This window comes from Pristis pectinata, chromosome 8 (genome assembly GCF_009764475.1).
Source record: "Pristis pectinata isolate sPriPec2 chromosome 8, sPriPec2.1.pri, whole genome shotgun sequence".
Lineage (NCBI taxonomy): Eukaryota > Metazoa > Chordata > Chondrichthyes > Rhinopristiformes > Pristidae > Pristis > Pristis pectinata.
Genome location: NC_067412.1, coordinates 93,426,425 through 93,440,448, shown reverse-complemented (window position 1 = coordinate 93,440,448; position 14,024 = coordinate 93,426,425). Strand labels below are relative to the sequence as shown.

The 14,024-nt window shown below is 42.9% G+C and overlaps 1 protein-coding gene across 4 annotated transcripts in view; it reads left to right on the top strand.

The window, feature by feature from the left end:
• si:zfos-2326c3.2 (mitogen-activated protein kinase kinase kinase kinase 4) overlaps nucleotides 1-14,024 on the top strand; it is a 264,594-nt gene that overhangs the window by 189,181 nt on the left and 61,389 nt on the right. For 3 of the 4 annotated variants that reach the window (XM_052020805.1, XM_052020803.1, XM_052020802.1), the window contains 3 exons: nucleotides 5,826-5,987; nucleotides 10,432-10,549; nucleotides 10,631-10,786. In XM_052020805.1, coding sequence (XP_051876765.1) covers nucleotides 5,826-5,987; nucleotides 10,432-10,549; nucleotides 10,631-10,786 — 436 coding nt within the window. The remainder of the gene's footprint in view (nucleotides 1-5,825; nucleotides 5,988-10,431; nucleotides 10,550-10,630; nucleotides 10,787-14,024) is intronic. The other variant, XM_052020804.1, reaches the window with a different exon arrangement.

Sequence of the window (14,024 nt, the reverse complement as noted above, 5' to 3'; positions counted from 1 at the left end):
ATCTTGACTAATAATCTCGAAGTTAAAAAAGCTTAAGCAATTAACCTTTGTAATGATGATCATGAATTTAGCAGAATGTCCTTCAAGCAGGAAGTTTTCTATTCTTACCTGATCTTTCTATATATGACTTCAGAACTGCAGTTAGTGATAGGTTATAAATAGTGGCCGAACCAACTTTGTCCACGTCCTGAAAAAAATGAGACAAAGACAGTTCACTTCTAAAGGTGAATGTGAGATGGCTGCTGTGCAGCAAGAGGTGCCATTAGATGCTAATCTTACACTGAGCAAATGTGCAACACATTAAGGTGAATCACACTCAGAATTGGCCTGGGCCAATTTCCTAATGTTTAGTAATAGACCCAGAAATGACCACGAGTGCAATCTACGGTGTGTAAAATGGGGAGTTATGCACTAATCACGCATGAAAACTTACATAAATGGGTCCATATTCCAGGTTAGATGTTTATTTCCAATATATGATATAAAATACTCCTTGGTGATTAGGACAATCCTGAAAGATTTTCAGAACCAATGAAGACATTGATTACATGGGATGAAGTGGCCACCCAGTACAGTAGCACAGCAGTTGGTATTGCTGCCTCATTGCTCCAGGGTCATGGGTTCAATCCTGACTTTGAGTGCTGAACGTGAATAGTTTACGTGTTCTCACATGGGTTTCCTCTGGCTACTCTGGTTTCCTCTCACATCCCAAAGATAGGCTGGTTGGTTATTTAGCCATTGTAAGTTACTCTCTATTGTAGGTTAATGCCAAGAAGCATCAAAGGGCATGTATGAAAGAGAATAATTTATGAGGGAAATGTGGAGTGGGGGAATGGGATGAATTGTATTGTTCCCCTGGGTCCCAGCATGGTCCCAATGGATTGAATGGTCTCCTTCTGCATTGTTATAAATATAAGGCCTGAAACTAAAGAAGGAATCACTTGAAACATCTGGACACACAAGAGACTGCAGATGCTGGAACCTGAAGCAACAGACAAAATGCTGGAGGAACTCAGCAGTTCAGGCTGTATCCATGGAGGGAAATATATCAACTGTCCATTTCCCTCCATAGATGCTGCCTGACCCACTGAGTTCCTCCAGTGCTTTGTGTGTTGCACTTGAAACACCGGGACAAGTGCACTGGCTTTTATGCGGACCTTGCTGGTTGACAGTGGGGCAGGAATGAGGGAGAGTTGCATCGATGGGGGTGCTGCCTTTTGTTAAGTTGTGGCCCCATTCACTCTCTCGGCAAAGCACAAAAGATTCCATGTTGAAAAAAGGATCAAGGAATTTTCCCCAAATGTCCTAACCAGTATCTATCCCTCAATCAATATTACCAAGAAAGAGATTATCAGGTTATTATCACCTTGCCATGTTGTGGGTGCTTGCTGTGTGCAAATTGACTGCTTTATTTCTGACATTGCAACAATAAATGAGCTTCAGATGTACTTCATTGGATGAAAAGCACTTTGCAACGTAATGAAAGATTCTAAATAAGTCTTTATTTTTCCCTGCTGTTGTCAAAAGTAAGCCGGAGCATCTATGGAAAGATAACTCACAACTAAAGAAACTTCTGCAGGAACTGACGCTTCCATATAATTAGCCATTATTTGTGGATTTTATGGGAAATGTCTAAAAGTGACCGATCTCCGGCTATTTGAGGTTAAGAGCAGGAGCTGTGAAAATAAAGACAGGGACGTGCACAGTGCTGCTAATCTGCTTAAATTTAAATTGCAAGTATTAAAAAGTTAAGGGTGTGACAGGAAGGAGAGATCTTTTACATAAAGACTTCTATTTATACAATTCCTCGTCTGATGTCAGGATCTCTCAGAGTACTTTAGAGCAAATTCAATTCAATTGAAGCTTAGTCACTGCTGTAAAGTCAGAAATGTAACAAGCAATTAGCCCACTGTAATGTCCCTCAGACAGCAATGTGAGAACAAAATAATTTATTTTGTTTTACACTGAGGGATAAATACATTGGCCGAGAACTCAGAGAGAACTTTCCTCTCTTCCTTGCATCCCACGTTCAACTGAGAGAAGAACTGAGATTAGCATCTCCAGGAAAGACAGCACTTCCAACAGTGCAGTGATCTTGTGGTATTGGGTTATGAACGCAAGTTCTCAGAATGAAATTTAAACCAAAGGCTGCCTATCTTATTTAGGAAAGGCAATCAAGCAAAAAACTTGCTTTTCGCCGTACTTAGACTGATGTAGGCTTATAGAGACATGACTTTAACCAGAGACAGCAAACCCTATTTTCTGGTCTGTGCAAGTGATCCGTGCCAAAAGTCTGCTTTTGCTGATGAAGTTATCAGAGCAGAGCTATTCAAAATAATTCTACAGCCCCTTTTACATCCGCTCAAAAGTCAGGAGGGAACTTAAGGTTAATATCCCTGAAGGACATCAGCTCGAAGAACTTGGCAGCTGCACACAACCATAGCATGCTTCAATTCAGGGACAATCAAGAGGCTAGAACTGGTGGACACAAGTATCTCAATGAGTCATTGGGCTGGAGGAGATTACAAAGATGAGGATAGGTGAAACCAAGGAAGATTTTAAAAATAAAGAAAAGAGTTTTAAAGCTGGGCAGCTGCTTAAACTGGAGCCAATGCAGATTATATATGGGTGAAGATATCATGCAATTTAGGCAGCAGAATTCTGGTTGTCCTTAAGTTCATAGTGGGTAGAATGAGGAAGATTGGCCATTCATAGAACAGAATAGTAGAACCATTACCTAACAGAAGGAGACCATTCAGCCCATCGAGTCTGTGCCAGCTTCTGTCTCATCGATCCCATTTCCCTGCTTTACCTCACAGCCCTGTAAAATATTTTCTCTCAACATCCCATTGTTGTGTGAAATGGTTCTTTTCGGTCTTAAGGATCAAGGACTCTGGACACGAGCTTTGGATATCAAAATTAGTTTAATACAAAGGCAAACGCGGGGATAGAATGGATGGGAACAGACACACACTCACATACACGCAGGAGACCGTGAACATGCGGGGGGGGGGGGGGCATCGCAACTGGGATAAGATACACTCACACACACACACGGATACTCACAAGCACAATAACAATGTACAACTTCAGGATATAATACTTCAATACTTGACCCACACTAGCATTGGCTCTAAAACTGCCTGGAATCTGAGTGAAGTGCTCCCAAACCATATGGTGATGCACTCTTTCCAGTGATCTCTGCAGCGTTGTCTCACTACTCCTGAGGTCGTCAAAGAGGAAGGGCTAGGGGATTGCAGCCCTTTTTGTGGTGCTAGGAGGCTGGGTGGAGCTTCACTGTTGTGATTTAAACGAGCCAATGGTCAGGCAAGTTCAGAGACAAAAGGTACTCTCACACCTGAGGGGTCAGTGGAGCAGCACCTTGATTGACAGTAGTATCACTTCCGATCAGAGGAGCAATGCTATCCTCCGGTCAGCAGGGCTCAGTGTCATTACTGTCACGTGACAGCCATGTGCTGTCTCACTACACCCATCCAGTTCCCTTTTGAAAATCTAGAAACATCAGATATAAAACGTGTGATTATATAACATGAGAAACTACAGAATTCTAACTTTCATAAGTTCCATAATTGAATATCGAGTTAAAGGCCTTCACTTTACTTGGCAATATAACCATAAGACACTTCGTCTCAGCCGGCCTGGGCACTCTAAACTTTGACCATTGGAAGTTCTGGAAGGAACGTAACTCCATTTCCCAATCCTTTTAGGAATTTAGGAAGCTGGGTGGGGAGGTGACCTTACAAAGGTTTATAAAGGGTGAATAGTCAAAGTCTTTTCCCTAGGGTAGGGGCGTCCAAACATTTAGGAATAACCACTCCATATTTTCCTTCTCTCCACAGATGTGGCTGTACTTTTCTGTTTCAATCTGTTTTTTTCCTCTTCTGTGTCCAACTGACAGGTTTTAAGCTAAGTGTTATCACTCTATCACAAGCATTCCCACTTTTCTCTCCGCCCTTCCCTCTCTTTGCAACTTAAAACACGCTCACCTTCTGACTCCCCCAGCTCTGACGAGGGGTGCTTGACCTGAAGCCTTGACTTTGTTTCTCCCCCCAACAGATGCTGCTTGAGTTGCTGAGTGCTTTCGACATTTTCTGGTTTTGTTTCAGGATTTGCAGCAGCTGCAGCTTTTTGCTCCTCTCAGAATTTTGTTTGTTTCACTGAGATTGTCTCATTTTTCCCAGCTCCAGAAACTATCAACCAATCCTACTCAATCCCTCCTCACTACCTATTACTTCAAAAATTTATTTATTTGGCATTCAAGTATTTCAGAATATATTGAGTTTGTGAAAGACCTTTATAGTTCAACTACCTTGTGTAAGTTACAGAGGGAATACTGAAAGTAACTCTTTGTAGAACAAGCTGTTATGTATCAAGCTCAAAGGAAACCAGCCTCTCCCCTGAGTCCAACTGACTAAGAGAATAAATGAATGCAAACCATTTTTTTTTAATCTACAAACCCAATTTCAGCAGCATGGTGCCTTAATATTTAAGTTCCAGGCACAGTAGCATAGTAGGGTGACACAGTAGCATAGTGGTTAGTGTAACGCTAATACAGTGCCAGTGACCTGGGTTCAATTCCAGCTGCTGTCTGTAAGGAGTTTGTACGTTCTCCCTGTGTCTGCGTGGGTTTCCTCCAGGTGCTCCGGTTTCCTCCCACATTCCAAAGACATACAGGTTAAAAAGTTGTGGGCATGCTATGTTGGCGCCAGAAGTGTGGCGACACTTGTGGGCTGCCCTCAGAACACTCTACACAAAGATGCATTTCACTGTGTGTTTCAATGTACATGTGACTAATAAAGAAATCTTAAAAGTCTTATAAATCTGGAGGCCTAGACTACTTATCCAGAGACGCAATTCAAATCTTTCCACAGCAGCTGGAGAGACTCTGATTTACTGACTGAATAATTTAGATTTGCTACAGATTTTTGTAAAAACTCGCTTGGTTCACACCTGTCATTTGTAGTCTTTAAACTGGGGAGGGTGTTAAAGAAAGATTTACGAGGATGTTACCAGGAACAGAGGGCTGGAGTTTTAAGGAGAGGCTGGATAAGCTGGGGCTTTTCTCTCTGGAGCATAGGAAGCTGGGGGGTGGGGGGGGGGGGCGGTGACCTTACAAAGGTCTATAAAATCATGAGGGGCATAGATAAGGTAAATAGCCAAAGTCTTTTCCCCAGGGTAGGGGGGTCCAAAACAAGAGGGCATAGGTTTAAAGTGAGAGGGTGAAGATTTAAAAGGGACCCGAGAGACAACTTTTTGACACAGAGGATAACGGGTGTATGGAACAAGCTGCCAGAGGAAGTGGTAGAGGTGGGTACAATTACAACATTTAACAGACATTGGACAGTTATGTGGATAGGAAAGGTTTAGAGGGATATGGGACAAACACAGGTGAATGGAACTAGCTCAATTAGACAACTTGGTCAGCACAGACATGTTGGGCCAAAGGACTATATTATTGTATGACTCTGTGACTCTAAATCTGCCATCCTTTCCTTGCCTGACCTATATGTGATTCCAGATCCAAAGCAGTACAGTTGACTATTAATCACCCCCTGAAATGGCTAATAAGCCATTCAGTTCCAGGGTAATTGATGGTGGGCAGTGAGTTCTGGCCTAACTGACAATGCCCACATAGCTTGAAAATGATGACGGGCCTAATTGAAGAAAGAATTGCACTGCTCTTTTTAGCCCCAACCCTGCTCATGATGCACTCTTTGGCTGTCAAGTTTAAACGGAATGTTTGGGACATCAGTCGGCACTAATGTTTTCCTTCCTCCTGTGATGTGTGTGTTGTTTCTGGACAGAGCGTAGCAGGGCAGGAGTGTAGCAGAAGGCATGAATGCCCAGGTCTCCTCAGTCCGATACAGCACCTCCCAGACCTGCTCCAGCAAAGCCACTCCACCAACACCTCGGCTGACCAGCAGGAATCGGGGCACACCCTCCACAACGAGATTACAGCTGACCAGGCAGGTTTTGCAAAGAGAGACACAAGTGTCCTGTGTATTATCAGTCACTGCAGATAGAAATTAATACGTCCTAAGCACTGGTAATGCAAATAGGCTTCTCTAAAGTTATTCCTTGCTTGTGTGACCTCAAATGAATTTGATAGCTGGATTTAAAAAGCTTTGAGTTGCTCTGCTCTTTAATGGTTGTCATTTGTTAAAGTTCTCAAACATGACTTGCTCTGCTGTATGCATTCATATAAAAGGCACCGTCAAAAAGATGGTGCCTCAATAACAGATCTTACAATAATATACTGCCTTTTGGTAATCAAGCCTTTTCTGTTGAGGTGAACTGTACAGTAAATGTTTGGCTAGAGTGATAGGTTGATAATTGCGATAAATTATACAAAGGCTTCTTCTATTACACAGCTCTTTTTAGAGTAGCTTTTAATGTTCCAGAGTGCAGAGCAGAAAATTTGTTCTTCCAAATGCACTTTGAGCCAGAAAATCTATCCTACAAAGAGATGGGGTTTGCAAATGTATTCATTCACAGGTCACTTGCAATGCTGGCATTTATTACCCATTCCTTATAGCCCCTGAATTGAGGAGGAGATCAACCATATTGGTGGGTCTGGAGTTAGGTGCAGACCAGACTGTGTAAGGATGACTGATTTCCTTCCATGAAAGATGTTAGTTAACCAAATGGGTTTTCACAACAATCCAGTGGTTTCACAGTCACCATTAACAAGGTGCAATACACGAAACGCTGGAGGAACTCAGCGGGTCAGGAAGCATCTGTGGAGGGAAATGGACGGTTGACATTTCAGGTTGAGACCCTTCATCTGGACTGAAAGATAGTGTGGAGATAGTCAGTATATATATTTAAAAAAATCTCCCCTCCATCTTTCAGCCCAGATGAAGGGTCTCAACCCGAAACATCAACCGTCCATTTCCCTCCACAGATGCTGCCTGACCCGCTGAGTTCCTCCAGCTTCTTGTGTGTTGCTCCAGGTTCCAGCATCTGCAGTCTCTTATGTCTCCATTACCAAGAATATGTTTTAATTTCATAGTTTTTTGAAAAAAATTAATTATTTGAATGTCAATTCCCCAGTTGCCATGGTTGGATTTGAACTCATGTCTCTGGAAGAATAATCCACATTTCTGGCTGGCCATCCAGTAACAACCACCAACTTATCCACTGCCTCTGATGCTGTAATTTCCCATCGACGGTCTCTGAGCCATAAATGGGCTACTGCAGATTAACATAGTTAATCAATCCTTAGTCTGATGGAGATTGTTTGATCTCAGCCACAGAGCTTTTGGAAGAAGAAAGCCCAGCTGGTATTTTAAATCCCTTTCGTAACTTCAGGATGGCCCAAAGCGCGTCACTGTTGTCACATCAGAAACATGATGGACACAACTTGCACACAGCAATTCTTCAACCTTAATGGGAAAGTTACCAAATAATAGATTGGATCGCATGGATGGTGAGCTGGAACTTCTGTCGATCGACTGCAGTGTGCTTGTCTGTACATTTCAGACTTCCGCACCTGTACATTGGAGGTCAAATGCACTTGTATCTGACATCTCACTCTACCTCTGGACTCACCATTGAATCCATAAGCATTCCATATCTTCCTGAGCAGAGGGGATGCATTCACTTCATATCTTCCCCCTCAGCTTTCTACCAGCATAGATGATGCATCAAGTGTAATACTAATGCATTTAAGCATTTGACAACCTTATTTAAAATGGTGATTGAGGGTATTTGTTTTACTTTATTTTAACCAACATTGGTTTCTTAAACGTTTAATATATTATCATATTTAAGTATGTTTAAGAATATTTAATATATTCTTTGTTTTAATAATTTTTTTAATTATTTGCATATTTTACAAATGTTTCCAGCTGTGTCCAATCAACAGAGACTTTTGCAAACAGTGAAAAGGCCTTCAACAACATGGGCTGTCAGAAGGCCACCAGTGTGGTTCAGGGGCAGGTCTATTCATTCCACCACCAGCGTCCCCTTTCCCAACTTGCTCTGCCTCAGAGAACAACGGGGTCAGGAAGGATCGAAGGTCCTTTGGAGCTGTGCAAGGCAAAAGGTCATGAGGCTCATGTGGGGAGCAATCACAAGGAGTTGGTTGGGTCACCATGACTTGCCCCAATACTCAACATTTTGTAGTCAATGGTGAACCATTTTAATTAATCTAAGAAGAAAGATCACATTTTCTCACATCCCCTTTGATTTTATTCCAGAGTGAATTCTAACTTTGATGTAGGGTGACAGGTATTGCTCAGTAGTTTGCCTGAATCAGAAGGTTGTGGGTTCAAATCCCACATTAGGGACTTGAGGCCAAAATAACGAGGGTAGCACTCTCAGTAAGGGGGAGTAATGAGTCCCATTCCAGGTTTGGCTGTGAGTCTGCACCACAGAGCATTTCATGATGCACACCATCCTGACTTGGAAATACATCACCATCACAGCTGTTCCCTAATTCACGAAAGTGATGAATTCCTGAAAAACTTTTAGTTCAGCAAAATTTTGTAAATCGAAAGAGCTGGACAAAATGCACCACGGCAATTTTGATACACTGTTATATACAGAGAGTGAGGCACTATTCATTCTGACAAAATATCGTTTCTTAAAACAAAGAAATGTAGCCCAAAGAGTCAATGGCATTATAGCCAAAACTGAACATTGATAAATCACGCAATAAGTGTACCTTATTGTCACCGGATCTAAATCTTGGAACTCCCTCCTTGTAAATCCCATCACAGAACAACTATCCAAAAAAATGTTGAGAAAAAACTTTTATCAGTAACTAATCCTCAACTCCGGGGTTGCCAGCTGTCAACCATCAAATATCTTGAATGCTTCTAATTCCAGAAAGATTCAAAAATATTTTCATACCGTTAAAAGTCAAACTATTAAAAGATTGATCCTAAGAAAATTAAATAACTGAAACACTAAAATATGTTCTACAACTTCTAAATGCACCCAGTTAAAAAGATCTAACGAACACCAATATTTATTTTCATTATTTGCAACTATTTCACTTCATTGAAATCAGCAGAGGAGAGTTCCATCCTGGCGCAGGTTCCTTGAGTGAATACTGCTGAAATTCTGGGAATTGTTGCAATGTTGAGTAGTTGGGAAATTTCTGGCAAACATTACAAGCGAGCTTGGAATTTTTATATTCACAGACAGAGGCATGGAAATTCTCACTGTGCTGATACTTATATGGGGAAATGCTAACAATTCCATGCAGAATTGGCCAGGTAAATAGTGGACAAGATACTGAAGATTATTCTTCATATTAATATCGTAAGAACTTCCACCTGAAAAGTCAGACGGGGCCTCAGTTTATCTGAAAGACAGCCCCTCCAACTTTGCAACACTCCTTCAGCCTTGAACTGAGAGTTTTATTATAAATTTTTGTCCTTGAGATTATTGTGAACCATAATCTTCTCTGTCAGGCAAGGAACAGAACCATGACTATTATCTATAATCATCAATAGAGTTGCCAATGCTCCAAGACTGTTATGGGCTCCAGAAGTTGTAGATTAATCTCCAGATATCAAACACTGCATTGATTATACATTTGTGACACACCCAGGGACCTTTTACTACATCCGATACACCGATCGTTGCATGAGGAACTCCAAAGATTCACAGTCCTCTTGGTGAAGAAAACTCATCTCCCTCAGTTCTGAACATCCATCCCCTCATCCTCAGACACTGACACTCTTACTCTAGAGTAACAAAAGCTGAGTTGACTTTGTGTCGGGTCTGTAAAGTAGTGAAAGGTTTTGACAGTGCAGGTTTCCATAAAAGCCTAACTAGAAACATTAATAGTCACTGGGAATCAATGACAGGGAATTCAGGAGAAATTTCTTCACCCAAAGAGAAGGTGGAACTTGGTCCCACAGGGAGTGGTTGAGATGAGTAGGACAGGTGCTTTATAGAGGAGCCTGGGCAAGCACATGAGGGAGCATGGAATAAAGGGTTATTCTGATAGATGTAGGTGAGGAAAGGCAGGAGGAGAAAGTGAAGCAGAAAGACATGATTTGGTTGGGGCTGAACTGCTGTCTCTGTTACACGTATCCTATGTAATCCTGGAGGAAGTAGATTCTCTAGATTATCCTGATCAATCCCTCTATGAGATGATCTCTGATTATCTCTGATTCACTGGGGCCAATCTTACTCAGTCTCTACGAAGGGGCTTCGACCCGAATTGTGGAGTCTATTTCCCCCTCCACAGATCCTGCCCCACTTGCTGAGTGTCTTTGTAACATTTTCTGTCATTACTTCAGACTTTCAGCATCTGCAGTTTTGTTTTAGTTCCATTTGCTGTGTAAATTGGGATCATGTGTGGAAGATCACAGAGCGGAGGGATATCTGAGTCTGACCGATTAAAGTCCGTCATAAGGAGTTGACTCAGGTTTCATTTCCTCTCACTTGCAGGGTCAATCGGTGGAAAGCCCACAGCCTAAAGGTAGTTCTTCATCTTCCTCTTCCTTCACGTCATTCATCGACCCCAGACTCCTGCAGATATCTCCGTCCAGTCCTACAGGAACACCAGGTACCTATCAGCAATGCTGAAATGGTCTGTTAAATGCAGTCTCAGTGAATAAAACCTTCCCTTGTTCTCCCCCCTAATCAGCAGGCAGTAAATCTGAGCCTCTCCGAAGAGACAGTGCAAGAAAAGGATCAGTTGTGAATGTCAATCCAACGAATATACGGCCGCAGAGCGATACACCAGAAATCCGCAAGTACAAGAAGAAATTTAATGCCGAGATACTTTGTGCTGCTTTATGGGGTAAGATATTGCTCATATTTTTCAAATCATGAGAACTTACTGCTGCTTGCAGAGGGTGGTGAATCTCCGTCCCATAAGGTTGTGGAAGTTAGATCATTTGGGGCTATTTAAAGAGAAGGTAATACATTTTTGAAAGATCAGAGAAGTCAGGGTACAGTGAACTGAGACAAGGAGAAGAGATGATTAACCATAATCAGAATGAGTAGCTGGGCAGGCTTGAGGCTCCTGCTCAAATTTTCTTATGTTCTCAACAGCTAGCAGGCATAGGCCAGTTGGTGCCTCGAGTTACACCATCATTCAACAAGATCATGGCTGTCCACCTTTCCAGCTGAACCTCTTATCCTCTGAGCATCAAAGGTCAATCTCAATCTTGAACATCCTCAGTCACTGAGCGATCACAGTTCCCTGGGACAGACAATTACAAAGATTCATAATCCCCTCGGTAAAGAAGATTTTCATCAACCTGGTCCTAAATGGCTCCTCCTCACCCTGAGATTGTACCTGCTCTACTCGCTCCAGCTATAGGAGAAGCTCATCAGCATCTACCCTATCAATCCCTCTGAGAACTATAAATTTGTCAGTGAGATCACCCCTCATCTGTTTAAACTCCAGTAACTACAGGCAGCTATGATAGGACACCCCCTCACAATCACTCCACACACCTTCACAGAATATTTACAGACCAGAAGACATTGGAGCAGAATTGGACCATTCGGCCCATCGCGTCTGCTCTGCCATTTGATCATGGCTGACTTATTATTCCCTCTCAACCCCATTCTCCCGCCTTCTTTCTGTAACCTTCGACGCCCTTACTAATCAAGAACCTATCAACCTCCACTTTAAATATACCCAATGACTTGGCCTCCACGGCCCTCTGTGGCAATGAATTCCACAGATTCACCACCCTCTGGCTAAAGAAATTCCTCCTCATTTCTGTTCTAAAGGGACGTCCTTCTATTCTGAGGCTGTGCCCTCTGGTCCTAGACTCACCCACTACTGGAAACATCCTCTCCCCGTCCACTCTATCCAGGCCTTTCAGTATAAGGCTTTCAATCCAGGCCGTACAATGCAGAAGAAGGCCATTCAGCCCATTCTCTCTGTGCCCGTAGAAAACAAAGCTGCCCACTTTATTCCCTCCTCCCAGCAGTGCAGCTCATGGCTCTTCAAGATATTATTTAAATATGATGATAAATTCTGCCTCCACTACCCCTTCCAGCAGAGATTTTCAGATCCTGTGCATGAAATAAAATCTGGATCTCCCCTCCAAACCTTCTACCGAGTACTTCAAACCATGTCCTCTGCTTTTGACTCCTTCTAAAGGAAATAGGTTCTTACAACCTTTTTTCTTACATCCAGGCCCCCTAATCATTATTGATTTATTATTAATATGGCTATTGCAGCCAGTTTGTTCTGCATCTATCAAAGAGGCAATCTGGGAAGGAAGGAGTTAAACACAAAAGAGAAAAGAAGGAGGGAAAAGCGAGGCCATTTATTTGTCAACCTTCACATTTTCAGGAAGTTGTTACTGTTATAACGCAGGAAATGGTGCCACAAGTAGCAGTTCCTGAAAAATGAACAATATTTTTGGTGAGGGATAAATACAGGGCAGAACAGTAAGGAGAAGTCTCCTGCACTTTTGGCTGCTTCTTACCTTAATTTCAGGGGTGGGCAGAGGGGGTTAGCTGGGGAATGTCACAGAGACGTGCAGCAGGGAATCAGACCCACCAAGTCTGCGCCAACAAACACCCACCCACTCAGACCAACCCTTTCCTTATCTGATGTCAGGTTTCAACCTGAAACGTTGACAATTCCTCTCCCCCCACAGATGCTGCTCGACCCGCTGAGCTCCTCCAGCAGATTGTTTGTTGCTCCAGATTCCAGCATCTGCTGACCCTTGCATCTCCCTGCACTAATCCCATTTTATTTTCGCGACATTCCTATCAGCTCTTCCCAGATTCTACCACTCACTTACACACCAGGAATAATTTACAATGGAAAATTAACACCTACCAACCCCCACGTCTTTGGGATGTGGGAGGAAACCAGGGCATCCCGAGGAAAACCACACAGTCCGCAGAGAGAACATGCAAACTCTACTCACGTGGGACCAGAGGTCAGGAATGAACCTGGGTCGCTGGAGCATGAGGCAGCAGCTCTACCAGCTGTTAATGGACCCCTTAATAATCCTTAAGCATGTTAAGTGCACGTGTGTCTGTTTACATCTGCATTTACATCTGTTTAAGGTTCCCCTCCAAAATTCCTTAAAAGGTATAAAAGGTACTTGGACAGGTACATGGATAAGAAAGGTCTTAGTAGGATGAGCTTAGATGGGAATCTTGGTCGGCATGGACCTGTTAGGCCAAAGGGCCTGTTTCTGTGCTGTATGACTCTGTGACTCTAATTGGTCAGATTCAAAGTCCTGCACATTCCCCTGCTTAGTCTAAGTTTTGAGAGTGCACCTCTCCCACATCAAGCAAACATCCCCACTGAAGAGCCCGGACAGACCACATTCCGTAAACCAAGGATTTCCTCACTTCCTGCTTGGAAAGCTAAAGCCAACAGAAGTGGGACACCTGAATGGATCACTGACCTACCTTGACTCCTGGTCTTCAGGTTGATTTTAAAGTTTACGGCATTGTTTTCAAATCTTCGCATGGCCTAGGGCCTTAACTGTCCCTTCCAGCTCCATAGCCCTCCAAGATCTACGCGTGGCTCCTGCTTTGAGGATTCTCCATTTTTCCTGCACTACAATTGTCAGCCACGTCTTCAACTAATTCCAGAATTCCCTCTAGAAACTTCAGCACTTATCTTCCTTTCCGACTTACAAACTGCCCCATTTACCAATGTTTAATCTCCTGGGATGATGTCTTCTCATTTTCTTATCTTTTGACCCATCACATCCATGCTATGTCTCAAGGCACCCTCATCAGTCCCATTCCCCTGCTTATTTTCCTGAAACCCAGTTCGTCTCTTTGCTTGATATCAAATTTTGAAACCATAAGACCATGAGATCTAGGAGCAGAATTGGGCCAGTTTGGCCCATGGAGTCTGCTCCGCCATTCAATCATAGATGATTTTTTTCCAACCCCATTCTCCCACCTTCTCCCAGTAACCCGTAACCCTTTTACCAATCAAGAACCTATCTATCTCTGCCTTACATACACCGAATGACTTGGTCTCCACAGCCCTCTGTGGCATTCTCTCTTCTCTCCTCTTCCATTAAGTAGAAGATACAGGA